Source organism: Nerophis lumbriciformis, linkage group LG06, assembly GCF_033978685.3.
Source record: "Nerophis lumbriciformis linkage group LG06, RoL_Nlum_v2.1, whole genome shotgun sequence".
In the NCBI taxonomy this organism is placed as follows: domain Eukaryota; kingdom Metazoa; phylum Chordata; class Actinopteri; order Syngnathiformes; family Syngnathidae; genus Nerophis; species Nerophis lumbriciformis.
The window spans coordinates 41,072,645-41,094,194 of record NC_084553.2 but is presented as its reverse complement, the minus strand read 5'-3'; the positions used below and the strand labels follow the sequence as shown (position 1 = coordinate 41,094,194).

At 39.7% G+C, this 21,550-nt stretch overlaps 1 protein-coding gene across 1 annotated transcript in view; it reads right to left on the bottom strand.

Moving 5' to 3' along the window:
• The window catches only part of ush2a (Usher syndrome 2A (autosomal recessive, mild)), a 363,320-nt gene that overhangs the window by 41,181 nt on the left and 300,589 nt on the right, over positions 1 to 21,550 (bottom strand). Inside the window, exons 73-74 of the mRNA XM_061964341.2 lie at positions 18,539 to 18,756; positions 18,325 to 18,461 (exon numbers count right to left, since the gene is read on the bottom strand). Of these exons, the coding sequence (XP_061820325.2) occupies positions 18,325 to 18,461; positions 18,539 to 18,756 (355 nt within the window). The remainder of the gene's footprint in view (positions 1 to 18,324; positions 18,462 to 18,538; positions 18,757 to 21,550) is intronic.

Genomic DNA, 21,550 nt, shown 5'->3' with positions numbered 1-21,550 from the left:
AAGTTGCACGGCTTTCCTACTAAATATGGACGTACGATCAAATCCAGAAAATGGCGTACGCAAGTAAAAATTCAGATGTATCAAAGTGTTCGCAATCACAAATCCAAGCACATTTCTTTGTTGTATCGCAATGTACTTGGAATCCGCCACAGACGTGTGCATGGCTTGGCACACCCAGACACGGCCCTTTTAAACATATGCAAATCATATTGAAAAAGCCATTTGCTTGAGCTCGGCATGGTTTGACCAATCACAAGTCAGTAGGAGGTGCTTCTTTCTTGTGTTTCGGGCAAACCACAGAGGGGTTGTCAACCTGTCCTGGCTGTGTCTCCGAGAACTGAAAACAGGCGGAAATTTAAAAAAAATAGTCGTGTCAGGAAGAAAATGAAGAAAAAGACAGATGTGCCTGGCCAAAACTGACTCGGGATAATTAGTGCTGCACCCTGTTTAAAAAGTTGCTATAATGATACGTAAAACTTAAAGGCCTACTGAAACCCACTACTACCGACCACGCAGTCTGATAGTTTATATATCAATGATGAAATATTAACATTGCAACACATGCCAATACAGCCGGGTTAGCTTACTAAAGTGCAATCTTAAATTTTGCGCGAAATATCCTGCTGAAAACGTCTCGGTATGATGACGTCAGCGCGTTACGTCGCGGATTGTAGAGGACATTTTGGGACAGCATGGTGGCCAGCTATTAAGTCGTCTGTTTTCATCGCAAAATTCCACAGTATTCTGGACATCTGTATTGGTGAATCTTTTGCAATTTGTTCAATGAACAATGGAGACAGCAAAGAAGAAAGCTGTAGGTGGGAAGTGGTGTATTGCGGCCGACTTCAGCAACACAAACACCGCCGGTGTTTCATTGTTTACATTCCCGAAAGATAAATAAATGATAAATGGGTTGTACTTGTATAGCGCTTTTCTACCTTCAAGGTACTCAAAGCGCTTTGACACTACTTCCACATTTACCCATTCACACACACATTCACACACTGATGGCGGGAGCTGCCATGCAAGGCGCTAACCAGCAGCCATCAGGAGCAAGGGTGAAGTGTCTTGCTCAGGACACAACGGACATGACGAGGTTGGTACTAGGTGGGGATTGAACCAGGGACCCTCGGGTTGCGCAAGAAAGATGACAGTCAAGCTTTACCATCGGCCTGTGGAGAACTGGGACAACAGAGACTCTTACCAGGAGGACTTTGAGTTGGATACGCAGACACGGTACCGTGAGTACGCATGCAGCTGCGGCTTCCAAACATTTGATCGCTTGCCCGTACGTGCGTGCCACTATGTGCATGTCACGTACGTAACTTTGGGGACTTTGGGGAAATATATGTGCTGTATGAACTTTGGGGAGGTGAACGGTACTTTGGGCTGTGGGATTGAGTGTGTTGTGCAGGTGTTTGAGTTGTATTGGCGGGTTATATGGACGGGAGGGGGGAGGTGTCTGTTATGCGGTATTAATTTGTGGCATATTAAATATAAGCCTGGTTGTGTTGTGGCTAATAGAGTATATATATATGTCTTGTGTTTATTTACTGTTTTAGTCATTCCCAGCTGAATATCAGGTCCCACCCGCCTCTCACAGCATCTTCCCTATCTGAATCGCTCCCACTGCCCTCTAGTCCTTCACTGTCACTTTCCTCATCCACAAATCTTTCATCCTCGCTCAAATTAATGGGGAAATCGTCGCTTTCTCAGTCCGAATCGCTCTCGCTGCTGGTGGCCATGATTGTAAACAATGTGCGGATGTGAGGAGCTCCACCACCTGTGACGTCATGCTACTCGTCTACTACTTCCGGTACAGGCAAGGCTTTTTTTATCAGCGACCAAAAGTTGCAAACTTTATCGTCGATGTTCTCTACTAAATCCTTTCAGCAAAAATATGGCAATATCGGGAAATGATCAAGTATGACACATAGAATGGACCTGCTATCCCCGTTTAAATAAGAAAATCGCATTTCAGTAGCCCTTTAAGAAAAGGTGAGTGACTGATTACCCCAATGTAAAATCATTTTTGTAACTTATAACAAAATGTGTTTATACTAGGGCTGTCAAAATGAACGCATGTGATTCATTTTTTTTTTAGCGCATTACCATAAATAAATGAAGATTATTCACAATGTTCGTTTTGACCTCTGGAAGGTGGCGCCCATTGCACCGGTAGTGCAATGAAGCCCAGCAGAAAAGACAGACAGTAACGGGGGAATCGAGAGGCACGTTCTTAATTGACAACCGTCACGTCTCTCGTCAACACACTGGCTTTTCGTCAAGACACCTTCTCTCACACACACACACACACACACACTTCCGGCGTCACAATAATAGCGTGACTCGTCACAATTGGTCCAACTGCGCCAACAAAATTAAAATATGGCTTACATTTGTCTAAACAACTGATTAAACTAAGGAAGAATAAATGCAGATGTAAATGGTGCATTATGTAAAGTTGTTTATGAATGTCTTTATTACATTATCTATTAATATACTGTATAGCCGTACCTAGTTTGCTATATTATTGCAGAGACTTTCAAAATACGCACTTAATTCTTACTATGCTTACCGTCACCAAGTTTTGAGTAAATACTTATGAAGTCCGCCACCGGAAGTTATAGAGGAAATTTTGCCTTCATATTTTAATCAGTGTCAGAGCCTGACGTGGCCAGAAATACGTTTAGGGGAAATTTTTATATGTAGCGCCTTGTCATTCAATAATTTACATTTTAATGTGCAAAAGGGAATAAGCGGTAGAAAATGGATGGATGGATGGATGGATGTGCTTATTCACGCTAAATGCGAACATGAGTCAGATTACAGTTTTATGTGTTAATATATTTCCTCAAAAATATAAATATGAAAGGGGCGGGGGTTGATTGTTCATATGTATCCATCCGATGGGCACATCAATCAGTCTGAGGAACATAAATTGGCACTTTTATATGTGAACTGTTACCTAGCGTCACATATGTGTGTCACTAAAGTATCCACAGCCTGTAGAAATGTGCATAAGACAGCTATAAAGATGCTGTGAAGCAGTGTACATTTCGATGTCAACGTCAGTTTTGATACATCTCACCTTTGCCGTGAAAAGGGCGTAGTGCAGGTTTTTGTGCGGATGCCCCTGGAGTCTTACTAAGACCTCAAACCTCTCTTAAAGGGGAACTGCACTTTTTTGGAATTTTGCCTATCGTTCACAACCCTTGTGAGAGACAAGAACACAAAAATTTTTGTTTTTGTTTTTTTACATTGTAGTTTGTAATATTAGGGTCGTTCAAGGTGGCTAGCAATGCAGCTAATGAAATCAAACCATTCTGCCTCTTAATCACTTTGCAAATGTATCCAAAAACCGCCAACAATACTTCATTTACGTTCTGCAACTTGGATAATAACCAAGCTGTAGCAACCATAGACATCTTATAAGTAGACGCAGCATCGACCGCTACTGCCTACTGGCGCTGACGAGACGCGGGGCCGCCATCTTGGAGTGGTGCTCCGCTCCACTCAGTGCAATTCATTTGGCAGGAGCAATGAACTGTCAGCGCATTTAATTCATCTTACCTCACTGAATACCACTGATTTTCACACAGTTTTTTGTCATACGTGTAGCTATGATAAAGGACACATGTTTTGGCGTGTTTTATTATTCATAGTTTGCTTAACAGTAATAGAATATTCTTATATGCGAAAAGTGACCAGACGTCCGAGATCAAAACTGGGAATATAATCCCAGAGAAGGGGGAAAAAAACGGTCAGCTATTTTTAAGTTGACGAAACAATATGATTAGGTTAGATATACATGCATATATCCTACATAAACAATGTATGAATACATTATATATCTATATATCTTAGGGACCTATAGACTGTATCTCTATTGCTGCAACAGCAGAGAGTTTGTTCTGTCTTGACACTTTGTATTGATATTTTGTATTGCATTCTTCCTTTAGATGATAATGTTTACAGTGGTTGTTTTATATGTATTTTTTATGTATGTCGCTTTGGATAAAAGCATCTGCCAAATACTTAAACATAAACATAACTTTTACCCCTGTTGGCTTTTACAATCTTTATCTTCATCATTTATTTCAACTTTATGTTATTCAAATATGACATTTTTAAATTTAATTAATTTCATTGACAAGCAATTCTATCATGGTCATACTCTTAATTGCTAGCGGCTACGATTTCAGTACTATTGAAGATCTTTGCTCCTTCTCAACTCTGTGGTAATATTCTTTTCACAAAATACAACCAATAGAACGTTAATGTTAAATCTTACTTGTGAATAGTAATCCCGATTCCTATTTTCAACAGTCCGCTCATTTGAGCAGGAAAACGCTGAACACCAGCCCGGCATCTTTGTTTTCTACCTGTCAACTGTCAGTTTAGGCATCATCACCACTTCAAAATGGCGGACGAATTTCTCGTGTCACAGCAGCCAATGCTGCGTCTACTTATAAGATGTCTATGGTAGCAACATTGTTGTTGTAAGAGCAAACACTTAGAAACTCTTTTTCCAACGTAGTAACACATCTCCTTGCGGAAGCATGCTACGGCAATAGCGGCAAACTAGCTATGGCAAGAGATAAGCTAGTTACTGCGTCAACAGCCGAATGGTTTTTGAGTTTGTAATGTACAACATAATGCGATAAGACACCAATCTGTACTGACTGAAAAACATCAACAGTCATATTACAGTATCTGTAAAGTATTAACCCACATTTCATGTTTTGTTTGTACACAGCTAGCGCGACTGTGTATATATGTAGATGTAATAACAAGCATGATGTGCTGCATGTATCATGATCAACATTATAGTGACTTACTCGATGGACAGTTGTCCGTTTGGTCCAGCTGGCCGGGAAAGTTTTTTTTCCGGTTGATTTGGTAAGCACGCCATTTCAATCGGCATAGCTTGGCTCCAAGTTCCACAATTACAGCCTAAAGTCACGCCGACCTCCCCCTCTCAGCTTTCGTCAACTCCAATGTTTCACCCTCTCTTCGTGTTGTTTCTATAACCAGTAGTTCATCCTCTGTATATTCAGGTTTAAAAAGTTAAGGCTGTCAATCCTCATTTGTCCAAAAGTAGTCATCTTTGATGCCTGTTACCAAGTCTGCCATGATTAAAACACACACGCGCATTTGTTTCCGGAAGAAGTAACACAACTTTGTTGACATAATTCGGAAAAGGGAAGGGAAATAAATGCACTGAGGAAATAAGTTCCGGCAATACATAAAATGTCTAAAATACGGTAAATATTGTACATATTGTTATGAACGTGTCTGTTACTACATTATATATATATATATATATATATATATATATATATATATATATATATATATATATATATATATATATATATATATATATATATATATACACATACTTGCAGCAAGTACATAACAGGTTGATGGAGGGTTTTCAAGTTGTGTTAGAAGGCTTTGAAGGCTACAATGGTGACTCTCGTTAGCCACATTTTGTAAGCGTTTTTTATTATCTTTAAAATCCTGAAAAACAAAAGAAAACATGTGTGTTCTTGTCCCTCATAATGATTGTGAACAATAGCTAAAATTCCAAAAAAAGTGCAGTTCCCCTTTAACAAGTATTCACTAGTTCACTAGTCGCCATTCAAAGACAAAATAACATTGTCTATGTTAATAAATAAACACATCATGCATTCATGTGCCTTTTCTCAAAATCAACACAATATTTACGAACAAAGTGACAAAAATGTAAATTCTGCGAAATATGACTTCCTTGGTGCAATTAAAAAAAGGAGGTCCACAAAAAAGTTAGCATTGACAGCCCTGTCTGAATGACTAATACGTCTGTCACTGAGTTGCAAGGCATGGAGAGGGGTAATGTGTGTTTTGAGATTGTGAGCGTGTGTGTGTGTGTATATATGAGTGCCAAGCAGCATGTAGGGGTCTAGCAATGCAGGCCGCCTGTGCTTCGTATCCTCATTCCGTCCGATTGCCATGACGACCCCATTAATCAGCTAGGCTGGCACAGACTAGGGTTCTCAACCCAGCCTGAGATCAATACACACACAAATACACACATGGCCAATGGACACACACATTGAACTGAGGCAGGGGTCTGCAACCTGCGGCTATAGAGCTGCATGTAGCTCTTTAGCGCCGCCCTAATGGCTCCCTGGAGCTTTTTAAAAAATTGTATGAAAATAGAAAAAGATGGGGGAAAAAATATATTTTTGTTTTAATAGGGTTTCTGTAGGAGGACAACGTGACACAAACCTCCCTAATTGTTAGAAATCCCACTGTTTATATTAAACATGATTCTCTGATGAGAGTATTGGGTGAGCACCGTTATGTCCTACTAATTTTGGCGGTCCTTGAACTCACCATAGTTTGTTTACATGTATAACTTTCTTCAACTCATTCCTTGTCTCATTTTGTCCACCAATCTTTTTATACTGTGTGAATGCACAAAGGTGAACGTTGTTGATGTTATTGACTTGTGTGGAGTGCTTATCAAGCATATTTGGTCAGTGCATGACTGCAAGCTAATCGATGCTAACATGCTATTTAGGGTAGCTTTATGTACGTATTGCATCATTATGCCTCACTTGTAGGTATATTCAAGCTCATTTAATGTCATATGTCCTCTGTGTATTAAATGTATATCTGCATTTCTCATTACATATTATCTGTATGTAATAATGCCTGCATTTCTGATAGTGGTTTGCGTGCCGTTATAGACCACAGGAAACATAACCTAGCTTGCATAGATTGTTATAAATCTGTGTTTTACTAATGTTTTCCAATGTTGTAAAAATGGGTAAATAAATATTACATCTCAACATTTCTGTCAACGAAGATTTGTGTCAGCCTGCCACACATAGTCATTTTGATAGTAGGCTAATATAGCTAATATAGACACTTAGTATATCATGTGTTGACTTCATTATATCACTTATAGAAGGCTTTTAATTTTTTGCGGCTCCAGACAGATTTTTTAAAATATTTTTGGTCCAATATGTCTCTTTCAACATTTTGGGTTGCCGACCCCTGAACTGAGGAATGTAAATTAACAAAGGGAGAATAAACAGATCTGATGATGAGAATGTTGCACATCGCTGTTGCTAAAGCCCTCAACCTCAAGCCTTTGGATGTACAAGTCATAATCTTGTGAAGTGTACAGTATACTACCTTTCTCCTGCATTTCTCAAAACAATTCATTTCATTTTAGCAAATAAAAATCAATTCAATCTGCCTTTTGAACAACAGGTAAAACATATATATGTTTTTCTTTATTCTTCTCGAGCATACATAATGTGAAGTATTCAGGCTGTTTAAACTTGAAATTTAAAAGACCGTCAAACATTAAAATTAGCGCGTACATACATCACTATAGCTTCACCATACAAGGTTATGTGGTAAAAATGTAAAAAGTAGGGGTGTAACTGTAATGTTGATAACGCGGTATTTTGGTTTCAAAGTCTTCACAATAATGCCGTGACGCATGAATCTATCAAACAAAAAGTTGGTGTGTAGTTTTTCTGTGGTCTGAAAACAAATTATATCTCCCAGAATCCACGGCGCAGTGTGAGGAGGCAAACTTGGGGCATGGAATGCTACAAGCAGGAAGTGAAGGGTTTGTAGTCGATAAGAGGAATTATTTCCTGACATTTCCTGAACAATCTCATTAAAATCTATCCATAACCATCTGACAGACAAATAAGCCCTGCCCAAATTATAACCTTTTTGGCGGAGGTAAGAAAGTCTGCATTCAGCAAAGCAATGCGCGTCACTTTCGTCTCAAGTGTTTTCAAGGCAACAGAGATCCAGTCTCTTCAAGAAATATATATATATATTCAACTCGAGAAAAATTTATTTAACTAAAATACTACTTGATAAATCCTCAGTACATCCATCCATTTTTCTACCTCTATGTCGTGGGGGCTGAAGCCTATCTGCGCTCGGGCGGAAGGCAGGATACACCCAGAAAATATATTTGAAGTGAAGCCACACATTAGTTTGTAAGGTATTTACATTATTACAGCTTGTATTGTTAGTTAACTTTTCTGAGAAACAGCATATTACAGACTGATATAAACATGTCCACTGTGGAGGACACTGCTTCTCAGAAAGTAAAAGCTGAAAGACACTAAAGTGAAAATGTTTGTTTTACACTGGATGTTTACATTGCCACTTTAAAGACACACAACTGTAATTTAAAAATAATATTTGCTTGAAACAGTGGATGTCCCTGCACAGTCCTTTGTACTTTAAAACCTTTTTTTTTTATAGTAATATATATGATTAGAACATTTAGCAATATATTTGTGTTCAATTTCAGTAAGGGTGTTTATCTTAAACATTCCTGCCACTTCATTATATACACTATAAGATTTTTACCAAGTCTTTTTTTTTAACATGTACTACCACAATAATATCCTATCATGGCTTTAATACCAGGGCAGCAAGGTGGACGAGAGGTTAGTGCGTCTGCCTCACAAAACGAAGGTCCTGAGTAGTCCTGAGTTCAATCCCGGGCTCGGGATCTCTCTTTGTGGAGTTTGCATGTTCTTCTCGTGACTGCGGGTTCCCTCCGGGTACTCCGGCTTCCTCCCACCTCCAAAGACATGCACCTGGGGATAGGTTGATTGGCAACACTAAATTGGCCTTAGTGTGTGAATGTGAGTGTGAATGTTGTCTGTCTATCTGTGTTGGCCCTGCGATGAGGTGGCGACTTGTCCAGGGTCTACCCCGCCTTCCGCCCAATTGTAGCTGAGATAGACTCCAGCGCCCCCCGCGACCCCAAAGGGAATAAGCGGTAGAAAATGGATGGATGGATGGATGGCTGGATGGATGGATGGCTTTAATACCATGATAGTATTGCACTGGAGATTTTGATACAATTGCATCCCTGGTAAAAAGGCTACCAAAAAGTATTAGTTTTGTTGTAACTGTACAATTTTCTGTTTACAAACAAAAATAATTAATATTTTAATTATTTAGCTACCTTGGGCTCCAAGTGGCTTATGTCCGACAGTCTTGAATGCTGCATTATAATATAATAATGTAATGTAGTTTACAACCTTTTCACTCATAGACATTTCTTTGTGTCCTCGTGTGCAACAAAAAACGCCTGTGCATCTAAGGAAGGTGTGTGACAAATGACTCTCACAAAAATAAGTCTATTCCATGTCAATGAGCCTCTTTCACACACCCCAACGCACGTATGCGCGCACACACACGCACGCACGCACACACAACCATGGAGTGTTCCATATCAATGAGAAGGTGAAAGGTCTCCATTTACATCTTGTATTAATTATGAGTGACAAGCCAAAGGTCACAGAGGGAGAAGAGGCCATGCGTTCAGACAGAATATAGATCTATACATGTACCTCTTCTCCATTCACTCTCCTTGCCCTGATCTATCACCTTGTTTCATCCTGTCTGTTGGTCGTCTCCGCCACTCTTACAGACTGGCATTGTGTTCCTTTTCTTTTTCTTACCTTCCATATGAATCCTTCGAGTGTTTATTCTGCTAAACTACAACTATAGAAATAAATACATACATTTTGTTGAATGAATACCTCTAAACTGAGCATTATTACGTTGTGTGATCCACCGAGTTAGTTTGTCTGATTTTGGGGGTGATTCTGTATCACTGTCACCGTGTTTGATACGCCTCACATTCACGATGTTCCATGTGTGTTCTAAGGCAGTGTTACCAAGTCTGTTTACAATAAACAACTTTGGCCTTGTATTTTTTGAAAGGGCGGGCCTGCTCGCAAGGCTAGCGCGAAAACCACACAGGCCGCCGATTCCGAGCATCTTCCTAACCATCATCCACAAAACAGACGAACTGGAACTATGGTTGGCAAACGGCAACAGGCTTCGGAACAGCTGTGCGATTATCCTCACAGAATCACGGCTACACCCGCTCATCCCTGACATAGCTGTTAAGCTAACAGGCCTGCACCGCTTTGATCGCATCAAAGACTACAGTAAGGGCTGAGGCAGAGGGCTTTGCATCTTCACACTGGATGACTGTAGTACGAACTGTAAAATGATCTACACCCTCTGCTGTCCGTATCTAGAGGCCATCTCAGTAGTATGCAGACCCTTTTACCAACCCAGAGAGGTCACTGTTGTAATTCTAACTGATTACGTACCACCCCAAGCCTATCGTTAGCTTAACCCTCTCTACTGCATGATAATATAGACAAGTACTGTAAATGCAGGCCCATCCAAAAGGAGCATTTGTTGTGGCTGGGGACTTTAACAAAGCTTGCTTAAAAAATGTGCTCCCGAGATTTGTACAGTTTGTACAGTGCCCGACCTGGGGTGAGAATACCTTGGACGGGGTTTACACTAATCTGAAGCCAGCCTACAAGACTTTTCCTCTCCCCCACCTAGGAACGTCTGACCACCTCTTCCTGCTTCTTGTTTCTGCCTACACCACCCTCCAGAAAAGGAGCAAACCTTTGACCAGGATTATTAAAACTTGGCCAAAGGTGGCTGCTGCAGGACTGGAGTCCTGTATAAAGAGAGAATGGCCAACTCTGCTTCAGGCAGTCTCCGCAATGATTGGTCAAAAGGCACTCATGTGACTACAGGGCGCCATGACTGCTACAACTTTGAGCTGATGCTAGTCTGCCGCGCTTCCTTGTTAGTTTTGGGGCTCCACCCGCGACAATTGTGTAAAGCTTTTACATCGCTTTCCCAATAACCCGGAAAGAAGTATGTGAAGTGAAGGTTCGCCATCGACACTGGAGAGCCACAAACTACAGTATCTTGTTCGAGGTAAACATTCAAAACAAAATCTGGGTTTTGTTCAAGAGAGAATACACAGAAGCTAATACAAATAATACTAGAATAAATTAACAAATTAAAGATATGGTTTGACAAAAACAGTGTATGTTTGAATCTCAGTAAAACTAAGATAATGTAATTCGGTAACAACAGAAGAGAAAGTCAAACAAATACAAATAGACTGAGTAGACATTGAAAGAGTAAAATAAACCAAATTTGGGGTGTAATAACAGATGATAGTTGATCAGTCAAGTTTGTCTAAGTCTAAAAGCACAGGCATAACATCGTGATTACAAACATACATTAGAGGCATCCACCACAATTGACATACTTCACACAAGTCATAACGTCTCCATGTTTGTTGGTCCAAAGCTAATGAAGATTTTGGCAAAATGAGAGTAATAAGTTTTTTTTGGTTGTTCTGTGTATGTGTATTTTTTTTTACGTCTCTTACGCCGCTGGGTGCGTGGTAGAATGCCTGCTAGTCACTAAACACTCCAAAAATAGAAAAGCAGAGTGCAACAAATACATTACAAAATTATACTTTGACGACATTTCAATGTAAGTTTATGAGCTGGAATATGTTTAGAACTATATTTAGACGTATTATTTTGGTTGATTTCGTCAGGAAAACTACCGTCAGAATGAGGGCAAAATTGCATGCTTCAAGACACAGCCACACACGTCATTGGTAGTAATGATGGCACCTCTCGTCTGGTTGGCCATACTCTCTTTATACATGACTCTTTGTAGGACTGTTTCCAGACGACAACATGGCCAAATATAAATTTTTTGGTTTTTTATTTACAAAATTTGTAAACAATGGCTTTATCCTTTTAACATTGGGAACACTATAATAATTCTGCCCACGTTAATCAACATCAAACTGCCTCAAGTTGTTGCTCTGATTAAATAAAATGACAAAACCTTTCTTCTACATATAAAAAGGGCAACATTAAACAGTTTCAAGTCAACTCATCATGCTTAATTTATTACAGCATTTGGGAAGCCTGTAGTTGATTTTTATTATGTAAATGTTATATTTTTATCAACATGTGATAGCAGGGACCCTGCCATTCAAAACTAGGCTGCTCCATTATTAATGATTAATGTAACTATAGCTGAAAAAATGATGCAGTTACATTATTATATCAACATCAGAGACAGCAACTCTTCATTTAACATAATGTCCTTTTTTGCTGCTTCAACACAGCTCAATCAACACAGAAAAAGGTAAAGTGAAATAACAGACAGACAAGGCTTTGCTGTCCGTAACACACACACACACACACACACACACACACACACACACACACACACACACACACACACACACACACACACACACCGCAAAATGAGCTAATGTTACGCTAAAAGCTAATTAGCCTTCACCTTAAGCCAGGTTTGGGAGTGAGCTGAGCTGCCATTTGTTTCTAGAACGGCAACGGGCTCATAGTGACGTTACTAGTAGTTGACTGGGAGGTGTTTATTATAATTTGGGGAGAGTCCGCTGCCTGATGCTTACCTGCTAAATACCTATCTGCTAACCCCACCACAGAAGTACTGACTACATGCGCTCTGAATACGCACTGCTGATTGGCTGTTACCGCTATGTGTATAACCAATCAGATGGTTGTGTGGGTGGGACAATGCTGGGTGCTGTGTAGAAGAGTACTGACAGAGACAGAGGCAGAAGAAGCGGAGCAGCTTGTTAAGACTTTAGCTTAGGCGGCTACTTAATATGTTCGTGTGGAAACTCGTTCGGTACACCTCCGAACCGAACCGAAACCCCTGTACCGAAACGGTTCAATACAAATACACGTACCGTTACACCCCTAGTACATGTAGCTGCTGTATCGGGACAGATCCATTAAGAGTTTGAGCAGAAATATGTCGTATAGTAATTAACTAACTATACACAATAAAACATTAACAAAATGCTATGTCACATGAATAGTTTTTCAAGTAATACCTTTGATATAAAAAAAAACCAAGTAATGTAAAAAAACATGGTATTTACTTTTAGATATCAATACAAAACTCAAAGCAGTTTGGCTAATGAAGATGAAGTCTACTCAGTGGCCTTGTGGTTAGAGTGTCCGCACTGAGATCGGTAGGTTGTGAGCTCAAACCCCGACCGAGTCATACCAAAGACTATAAAGTGCCTGCTTGGCACTCAGCATCAAGGGTTGGAATTGGGGGTTAAATCACCCAAAAATTTTCCCGGGCGTGGCACCGCTGCTGCCCACTGCTCCCCTCACCTCCCAGGGGGTGATCAAGGGGATGGGTCAAATGCAGAGGACAAATTTCACCACACCTCGTATGTGTGTGACAATCATTGGTACTTTAACTTTAACTTTTTTAATAAACAAGCTTTTTTCTTCTCTAACAACACCTCCTCGTGGTTCAGTGCAACAGTTTGGCTAACAAAAAAGAGGAATGATACCTCTCACTTGGAATACACAATCTTCACAGCCTGCGTTCAGTTCGATGAGATGACAAAATATTATAGCTAGTATTTATGTTATTTGCACACGGATACATCCATCCATCCATCCATTTTCTACCGCTTGTCCCTTTCGGAGTCGAGGGGACGGGGAGAGTGCTGGAGCGTTCGCGCGGAAGGCGGGGTACACCCTGGACAAATCGCCACCTCATCGCAGGGCCAACACTGATAGACAGACAACATTCACACTCACATTCACACACTAGAGCCAATTTAGTGTTGCCAATCAACCTATCCCCAGGTGCATGTCTTTGAGTTTGCAGTTAAATAAAGGACGAGTGAACATACCAGTAAACAAACTAAAGACTTTATAAACAAGTTGTGGCAACGTTCCCGACACATCGACTGCTGCATGTTTTCTCACCTCATTAACCCTCAGTCGCAGCTGATGGACCATGTATTGAGAAAATAAAAGCAAAAATCTAATTGTTTTCTCCTTAGCTGTATAGTTTTAGTGTGGTGCAGATGTGTCTGTCTCCAATATTGTCTACACCTGTCTCCATCTAAAAACAACAGTGTGCTCTTAAACGCACGCTGAGACTCCACGGAAATGGAGCGAGGGAAAATGAAGTTAAACTAAGCGCTTGCCTCAGTTTACTCCAAGGTGAAATCTGCGAAGCAAAGTCTGTGTTGTTTGTTCCGCCATCATTTTCAAGCCAAACGACGCTAGTGTGCATGCGCCAGCGCTGCTGTGACGCTGTTTCCAGGAAGTAAGTAGTATTGCCTAAAATGCATTGATAAATGACGGTTTTTCGGTAATTCATATTTTAAACAGTATTACTAGCCGTCGGTAATTTTACCGCGGTTTATCATTATACCGTTTGCCGTTACATCCCTAAACACGGGTGAAGGGCTGGGTGATATGGACCAAAACTCATTGTGCACCAAAACTAATTTCCAGATATAAAGTAGTTTGGCCCATAAATGGAAATATCAATTGACTAAGGATGTAAAAGTAAACAGTATAATAATAAACCCCTGTAAAATTCCAGATGGTTAAATTTAAAATGATCTAAAAACCGTCATTTATTAATGCATTTTAGGCAACACTGCTTACTTCCTGGAAACCAAGTCGCCGCATGCGCACCAGCATCGTTTTGCTCGACAAAACATGGCGAAAAGCAACTACACAGATCTTGCTCCAGGAGATTTCCCCTCGCAGTTAACGCTTTGTTTCACTTTATTTCCCTCGCTTCACTTCTGTAGTAAAGAATCTCGGCATGCGATTAAGAGTGCACTGCTGATAGATGGCAACAAGTGTGGACAATATTACAGACAGACACATTCGTGCCACACAAAGTATACAGCTAAGGAGAACAATATTTGTTGTTGCTTTAATTTTCTCAACACAGCCTCCTGCTGTTGTTAATGACCTGAGGCAACGGTGCAGCAGGCAATACGTAGGGAACATTGCCACAACTTGTTTATAAAATCTTTAGTTTGTTTACTGGGACGGTCAAACATCCTTTATTTACCTGCTAACTTTGTCATTGTTCCAATAACATCAATACTATCTCAAATGTTTTGTCATCTCATCGAATTGAACACAGGCTATAAAACATCAGCATGCTGAGATGCAAAGATTGTGTATTAGATGCGGGAGGTATCACTCTTGTTTATTATTTTGCCCAAACTGTTGCACTGAACCACATGGTGTTGTTGGAAAAGAACAAAGCTTGTTAATTTGGCTTTATCTTCATTAGCCAAACTGCTTTGTGTTTTAATTTGATATTAAAAAAAAAAAAAGACTTGTGGTTTTTTTTCATGTCACACAGTTATTACTTTAAAAACATTATTGTGGCATAGCATTTTATTAAAGTTTTTATGGTGTATAGTTAATTCCTATACTTATATTTCTGTTCAAACTAATGGATCTGTCCTGATACAGCATGTACGTGTACATAAATGAGTAAATTAGTTAAAATTTACATAACTTAAAAAAATACTTTTCTCTACCAAAATGTAAAAATTTAGATAAAGGCATCATGTAATAAGAAAAACTGATACGTTGATACTAATAATGAACAAAAACACAAATATTTGTCTTTAGATATATGGATAATGTTTATCTTTAGCCTTTTTATTAAATATTACAAATTACATTATGGCGTCACGTTCACACCCCACCCCAACACTTTTATCCAACATAATAAGACATGCACCTGGGGATAAGTTGATTGGCAACACTAAATTGGCCCTAGTGTGTGAATGTGAGTGTGAATGTTGTCTGTCTATCTGTGTTGGCCCTGCGATGAGGTGGCGACTTGTCCAGGGTGTACCTCGCCTTCCGCCCGATTGTAGCTGAGATAGGCTCCAGTGCTCCCCGCAACCCCAAAGGGAATAAGCGGTAGAAAATGGATGGATGGATAATGAATAATCGTGATTAATAATCATGATTTCAATATTGATAAAAATAATCTTAATTATTATTTTGGCCATAATCATTGAACTGCACTTATGGAAAAAAAGTGCAGTTACGCCTTTAGGTGCCATCTAGCACAATTCTTACATTTGTTTTGTTTATTTCTTATATCCATAAGGTGCCATCTTGCACAATGTTCACACTTATTTTCATTTATTTTTGTTATTATTTTGTTTTTGCTATATTACTTTGTTTGTATATATTCATTATGCTCTACTTACTCTATACAAAACTCTCTTTGAACCACATCTAAACTACTGTAATGTCATCTGGTGTAACACCTTCCTTAGCTACCTTCACAAATTAGAATCCATGCAAAAGAAAATCATACGGGCCCTGTCATGGTCCAAGTTTAATGCCCCCACTCGACATCTATTCCATAATTATCATCTCTTAAGACTGACAGAGTTCAATATTTATCACAGTGCTTGTCTAACCTATCAAGTCATCCACAGGCTGAATCTCAGGCTCTGTAGCTTGGTTCCTATCTATCGTCCCCAGCATGCCCACAACACTCGTAACTTTGACCTGAAATCAGGTAAACATCGTCTACTGGCTTGTACTGCTCGAAGTGTTGTATGCAGGGGACCAAAGATCTGGAACCGGCTTGATGAGAGCCTCAGGATGCTGTATTCATTCTCCAACTTCAAAAAGAAATGAAATCATACCTATTAACCACCTATCTTTAATGCCTCATGTGAATGGCTAGTGCTCCTTTAGAGGAATAGCATTGTCACATATGGCTTTGGGGTAGACTACTGTTGGGTTGTGCATGGTTGAATGAATGTATGGACAGGTATGTGTATGCTTGCTTTTGTGCTCCTATTTTGTGTTTGTCATATTGCGTTTTTGTGCTTGCCACCATGTTTCAACATTCCATGCATATACTGACCTCTGGACCCCCTGCCAAAAGCTTCTTCTAGCTTATCTGGGGGACCCTTTCACTTACCACCATCCTTAAATGGATATTCATTACTGTTGTAATTGTAATATGGTATTGTGAATAAACTTGAAACTATAATACTTGTGTTGTTTTCATGTGCACATTAAAATTCTACTTGAGGTCCATGCAACAGTATTCTTAATCTACAATAATGTTTCTTCTACAAAGGAAATAATTTTGAATATCTTAGGCTTTTTTTAATAAAACTCGGTTAAAAGATTTCAGTATGAGTACTTTTTGAAAATTTTGAGCACATTTAAAAATACCGCGATAATAATGATAACCGTAATTATTTTGGACACAGTAACTGTGATAAGAAATGTTCATACCTACCGTTGACGTAACTGAATATCTCCAACATGCCTTAATTTTAAATTTTCGGGACCTATGGTGATCCCAAATAGACAAAAACAAGTACTAACAAGTAAGAAAAGTAGGTTTTGCATAAAAGGGTCCCGACTTAAGAAGTGTTTTGTGATGAGAAAAAAGTTTTGTACTCCATAACTATTGTGAAGCCATGAAGTGGTTGCGGCCGTCAAGTACGACCGCCACTTTCAGCATACAAGCACAGTGTCCTGACCAGACATCTAGATCCCTAGATTTATTTTTGTTAAATGTTCTTTATCACATTGTTTACTTTCACACGTCCATTAAAGATATGATTCCTGTATGATGGCTTAGGTGTGATTCACTACAATCGGGATAGTCTAACAGCTGCTGATGGTAAAGCAAGCAAGGTTTACTGTAAAAGAAATGTGGCAATAGGCTACATTGAAACACAGGGTAAGAATACACTTCCAGGTCAGAGGTAACTATGAGGCGCGCATTTTTTTCGCGCATGCGTACTAGGTCGCGTTGTGCTGGTGGACGGAGGGAAGAGGGGGTCTTAAACAGTGGCATTGTGTGTGTGTGGACAAGGATACGGTTAGGTGGGATATAGCCTGGATAACACAGAGTGTAGAAGGGGCCTAAGTGGTTAAAAAAAAAAAGGTGTGTGGTGTTTTTTCCCTGCCCCCCAAGCACATCTCCTTAGTTTTTGTGATGTTTAGCTTAGTCTTCACCAAATGCCTGGACCAGGTTGTTGACTGCTTGCTGGTATTGGTTCAGAACAGTGGTGTCGGTTATTTGTGCAACCGGGTTCATGTCATCTGCATACTAAAAAAGTGTCATTATTTCACTGTTGCAAGAGACGTTGTTCGTGTATACAGAGAGGACAATTGAAGATAAAACACAACTCTGGGGGAGACCTGTGTTTAAAACCAGTTAACTGGAATTAAAACCAGTTAAAACACCTGTTGTGGTCTTTCATGTGAAAAACTCTTACATCCATAAAACCAGCGTGGGGTGGACATGAAGGTCCCAGAGGCGGTGCAGCAGAGTGTTTGTGTGTACGGTGTTAAAAGCAGAGGAACAATCCACAAATAAAATCCTTGTGTGGAGGTGTGCAGAGTCAATATGTCTCATGACAAGGAGAAGGGGTTACTTAGTATTAGTAAATATGGCCTGGCGGAGGTCTGCGTTCTCTGAGTGCTTTTCTAGTTATCTTTGCATTCAGATTTTTTGGTACAGTTCTAGTATTCTATTAGAATTGTGAGTGACTTTCTTAAAGAATGCCTTAGAGAGTGTGTATGCTTGCATTTTTACCTCTAAAGTGAGTGCAATCACTGCAGGTGAGTTGAGCGTCGGGTCCAGCTGGCGCTTCTTGTAAAGTAGTTTATAGTTCGAAATGAGACCGTTGGGCTGTATTGGTTCACTCCATTTCAGATGGATAGCGTATGCACCTGTGTAGAATATGCAGGATTAATGCTCAGTCATCAAACGAAGAACAAAAACTCAATGCAGTTTTCAAGTGACGCACCAGTGGGTGTGGCAGTGGGAGGAGCCATATCTTTTGGTGCGGCTGACAGGGTTCGGGCTAGTGTCCAGTGGCTCAGAGTTGAGCCTTTAGAGTTGTACGCTTGAACTCTGTATCGGTAGGAGGTGAATGGCTGCAAGGAAGGGCTTGCATCAAAAAACTCTAGTGGCCCACTAGTCCAGATGAAAACCAGCAGCTCCTCTTCTGTTTCTACTGGGGACCTTAGGGAGAAACACAATAATATTAATTTAATGTTGTTCTTTATTTTTCACTGCACTCTATCAAGCTACACTATGTAAGGATATTCTTGATTTATATTTTTATAGTATATATAATTTACAAATATAAACTACGGAGGCTGATGGGGCAAATGTGCAGCAACCTCAAAACGCTCCAAACACAGAAAAAAAACCCGCAAACACCATAAAACAAATGCATCTGGAGTTTGCTGCACATTAACAGGCTGCAATCCCAAAAATAGCACAAAATTAAAAGCCAAAGCAAATGAAAAATGCTGCAAATGCCAAAAACGAACACAAACATGTATGAAGATAAATGCTGCAACTTCACAGAACTCTATTTGGAATCCAGTACTCTGGAATGCCCTACCAGCAAAAGTTAGAGATGATACCTAAATAGAAGCATTAAAGTCCCACCTTTAAACTCATTTATATACTCTAGCTGTTAAATAGACCCTTGTTAAGACCAGTTGCCCTGCCGCTTTTCTCTTCTGCTCTGCTCCCCCTCTCCAGCATTGAGAGGTTACCACGTAGCCACGGAATAATATCTGGAGAGGTACCAGTCTGGAAGAGGCACTAACTGTTACAGGTCGTGGCCCAGGGTGGACCACTCTTCTATCCCCAACAACCCTCTGCTGTCTTCCCAATGGACTCTTACATTTTGTTTTAATGTAACAATTAAAAACTGTACTCACTCGGCATCCATTGCAGCCAGTCACTTAGGAGTGGTGCCCACATCTGCCGCCTCTTCAGAAGGTTTTTCAATTTCCATTTTGAGCTTTTGGAATTTTTCCTTGCTCGGATGTGGGTTCAGATCAGAGAATGTCGTTGTGGTTTGTGAAGTAATTTGAGGCACTTGTGATTAGGGGTTATACAAATAAATTGTGATGGATTGATTAAAAACAGGAGTTAGCTAGGGTACCAGGAGCAACCATGGGCACGAGACCTGAGAGTTACCTCTCTTTAAAGACAAAGGGCAAAATTCTTATTAGGGCTGTCAAATGATTAAACTATTTAATTAACTTTAATCAGATGATTTTTCTATTTTTTTCTTGAATACGTTTTTAATGCTATCAACTTCGGACTGGACAATGTGTTTGCTTTATGCAAATTTTAGTTGATCATTTATTTGTTAAGTAAACATTATGGTTTTTTTAAACAGGTCAACACAAAATGGACACAAACACTCTTTTACAGAAACACCACAGCCGTAGTGGGACACTTTTTCAACCATGGATTTTCCGCCTCAGACTGGCACACTTTATATGTTGACCGAATTATTTTAATAAAATAATATAATGACGATCTTCCTGATTAGCAACTGATGCGTCAAAAAAATTTATGCAGTTAAAGGGGAACTGCACTTTTTTGGGAATTTTGCCTGTCGTTCACAATTATTATGAAAGAGACGACAGACATATTTTTTTTAATAATTCTAAATATTAAATAAATACAACCAAAAGTCTGCTTACGTACAATTGAGCATATAGAAAGCCTCTCTATTCTGCCTATAAAGCCCTTAAAAAACATCCAAAGACTTTAGTTAAGGCTTTATATACAAACGTACATGATGTGAGCATATGTGATGTAGTAACAGGCACATTTATAATAGCATTTCATTTTTATGTATTTTGATCATTTTAAGCATACACGGCGCATTAATTTTAAAAACGCATCACGACATTCGCTTTTTTCTTCTTCTACTCACAGCAGACTTCATGAAAGTCAACAAACATTATGAAACATCACTTAGTGTGCAATGTCTGCTGTCATTAGGATGCTGACTGCTAGGATGTTCATATATTCCCATTTAGATGAAGAATGACTCGTAATCCTTGCGAAGAACAGGGGGTGAAACCAAGTGTCTTTTTGTGTCGTTCTCACCATTTCCCGGTCTAAATTGGCTGTCAAAGTTTACCAACTTGTCGGAATACGTCCTCGTCCTTCTACTATCCAGTTGAGAGACATGATTTATGATCTACAATAAAGTTTGACAAGCAAGGAAAACGAGGAAGCAGCTGATCAGTCAATCATGACAACATTGGCACACACGCTTGTGATAACGGCGCCGCTACAAACACTTTGTCTGCGTTAGCGCTGAAAATGACAATATCACTAATACTTGGTTAATATTCAAATCACGAAATGTAAATGGCACTTTTTGGATGGTTTTTTTTGTTGGATTTTATGGGCGGAATGGAGGACCTTCCTTTGGCTCCACTGTAAGGGGACTTTTATCAGACGTGGGTAGTAACGCGCTACATTTACTCCGTTACATCTACTTGACTAACTTTTGGGATAAATTGTACTTCTAAGACTAGTTATAATGCAACATACTTTTACTTTTGCTTGAGTATATTTATAGAGAAGAAACGCTACTTTTACTCCGCTCCATTTATCTACATTCAGCTCGCTACTCGCTACTGATTTTTATCGATCTGTTAGTGCACGCTTTGTTTGTTTTGGTTTGTCAGACAGTCCTTCAAAGTAGGATCTATCGCATGCCTGCGTTTCACCAATCAAATACAATCACTGGTGACGTTTCACTCCGTTTCACCAATCAAATGCAGTCACTGGTGACGTTTGACTCCGTTTCACCAATCAAACAGAGCCAGGCGGTCACGTGATTAACAAGCTTAAGCTTACATGAACTCAACGTCAAATTTGAGGAAGCACATCGCGGTAAGTAACGTTAGTAGATATTTTGGCTGTCACCGTAGGCTGATGTTAGCTTCCCTGCTATGAATCACTGTCAAATGTACATCGTGTGGGGACA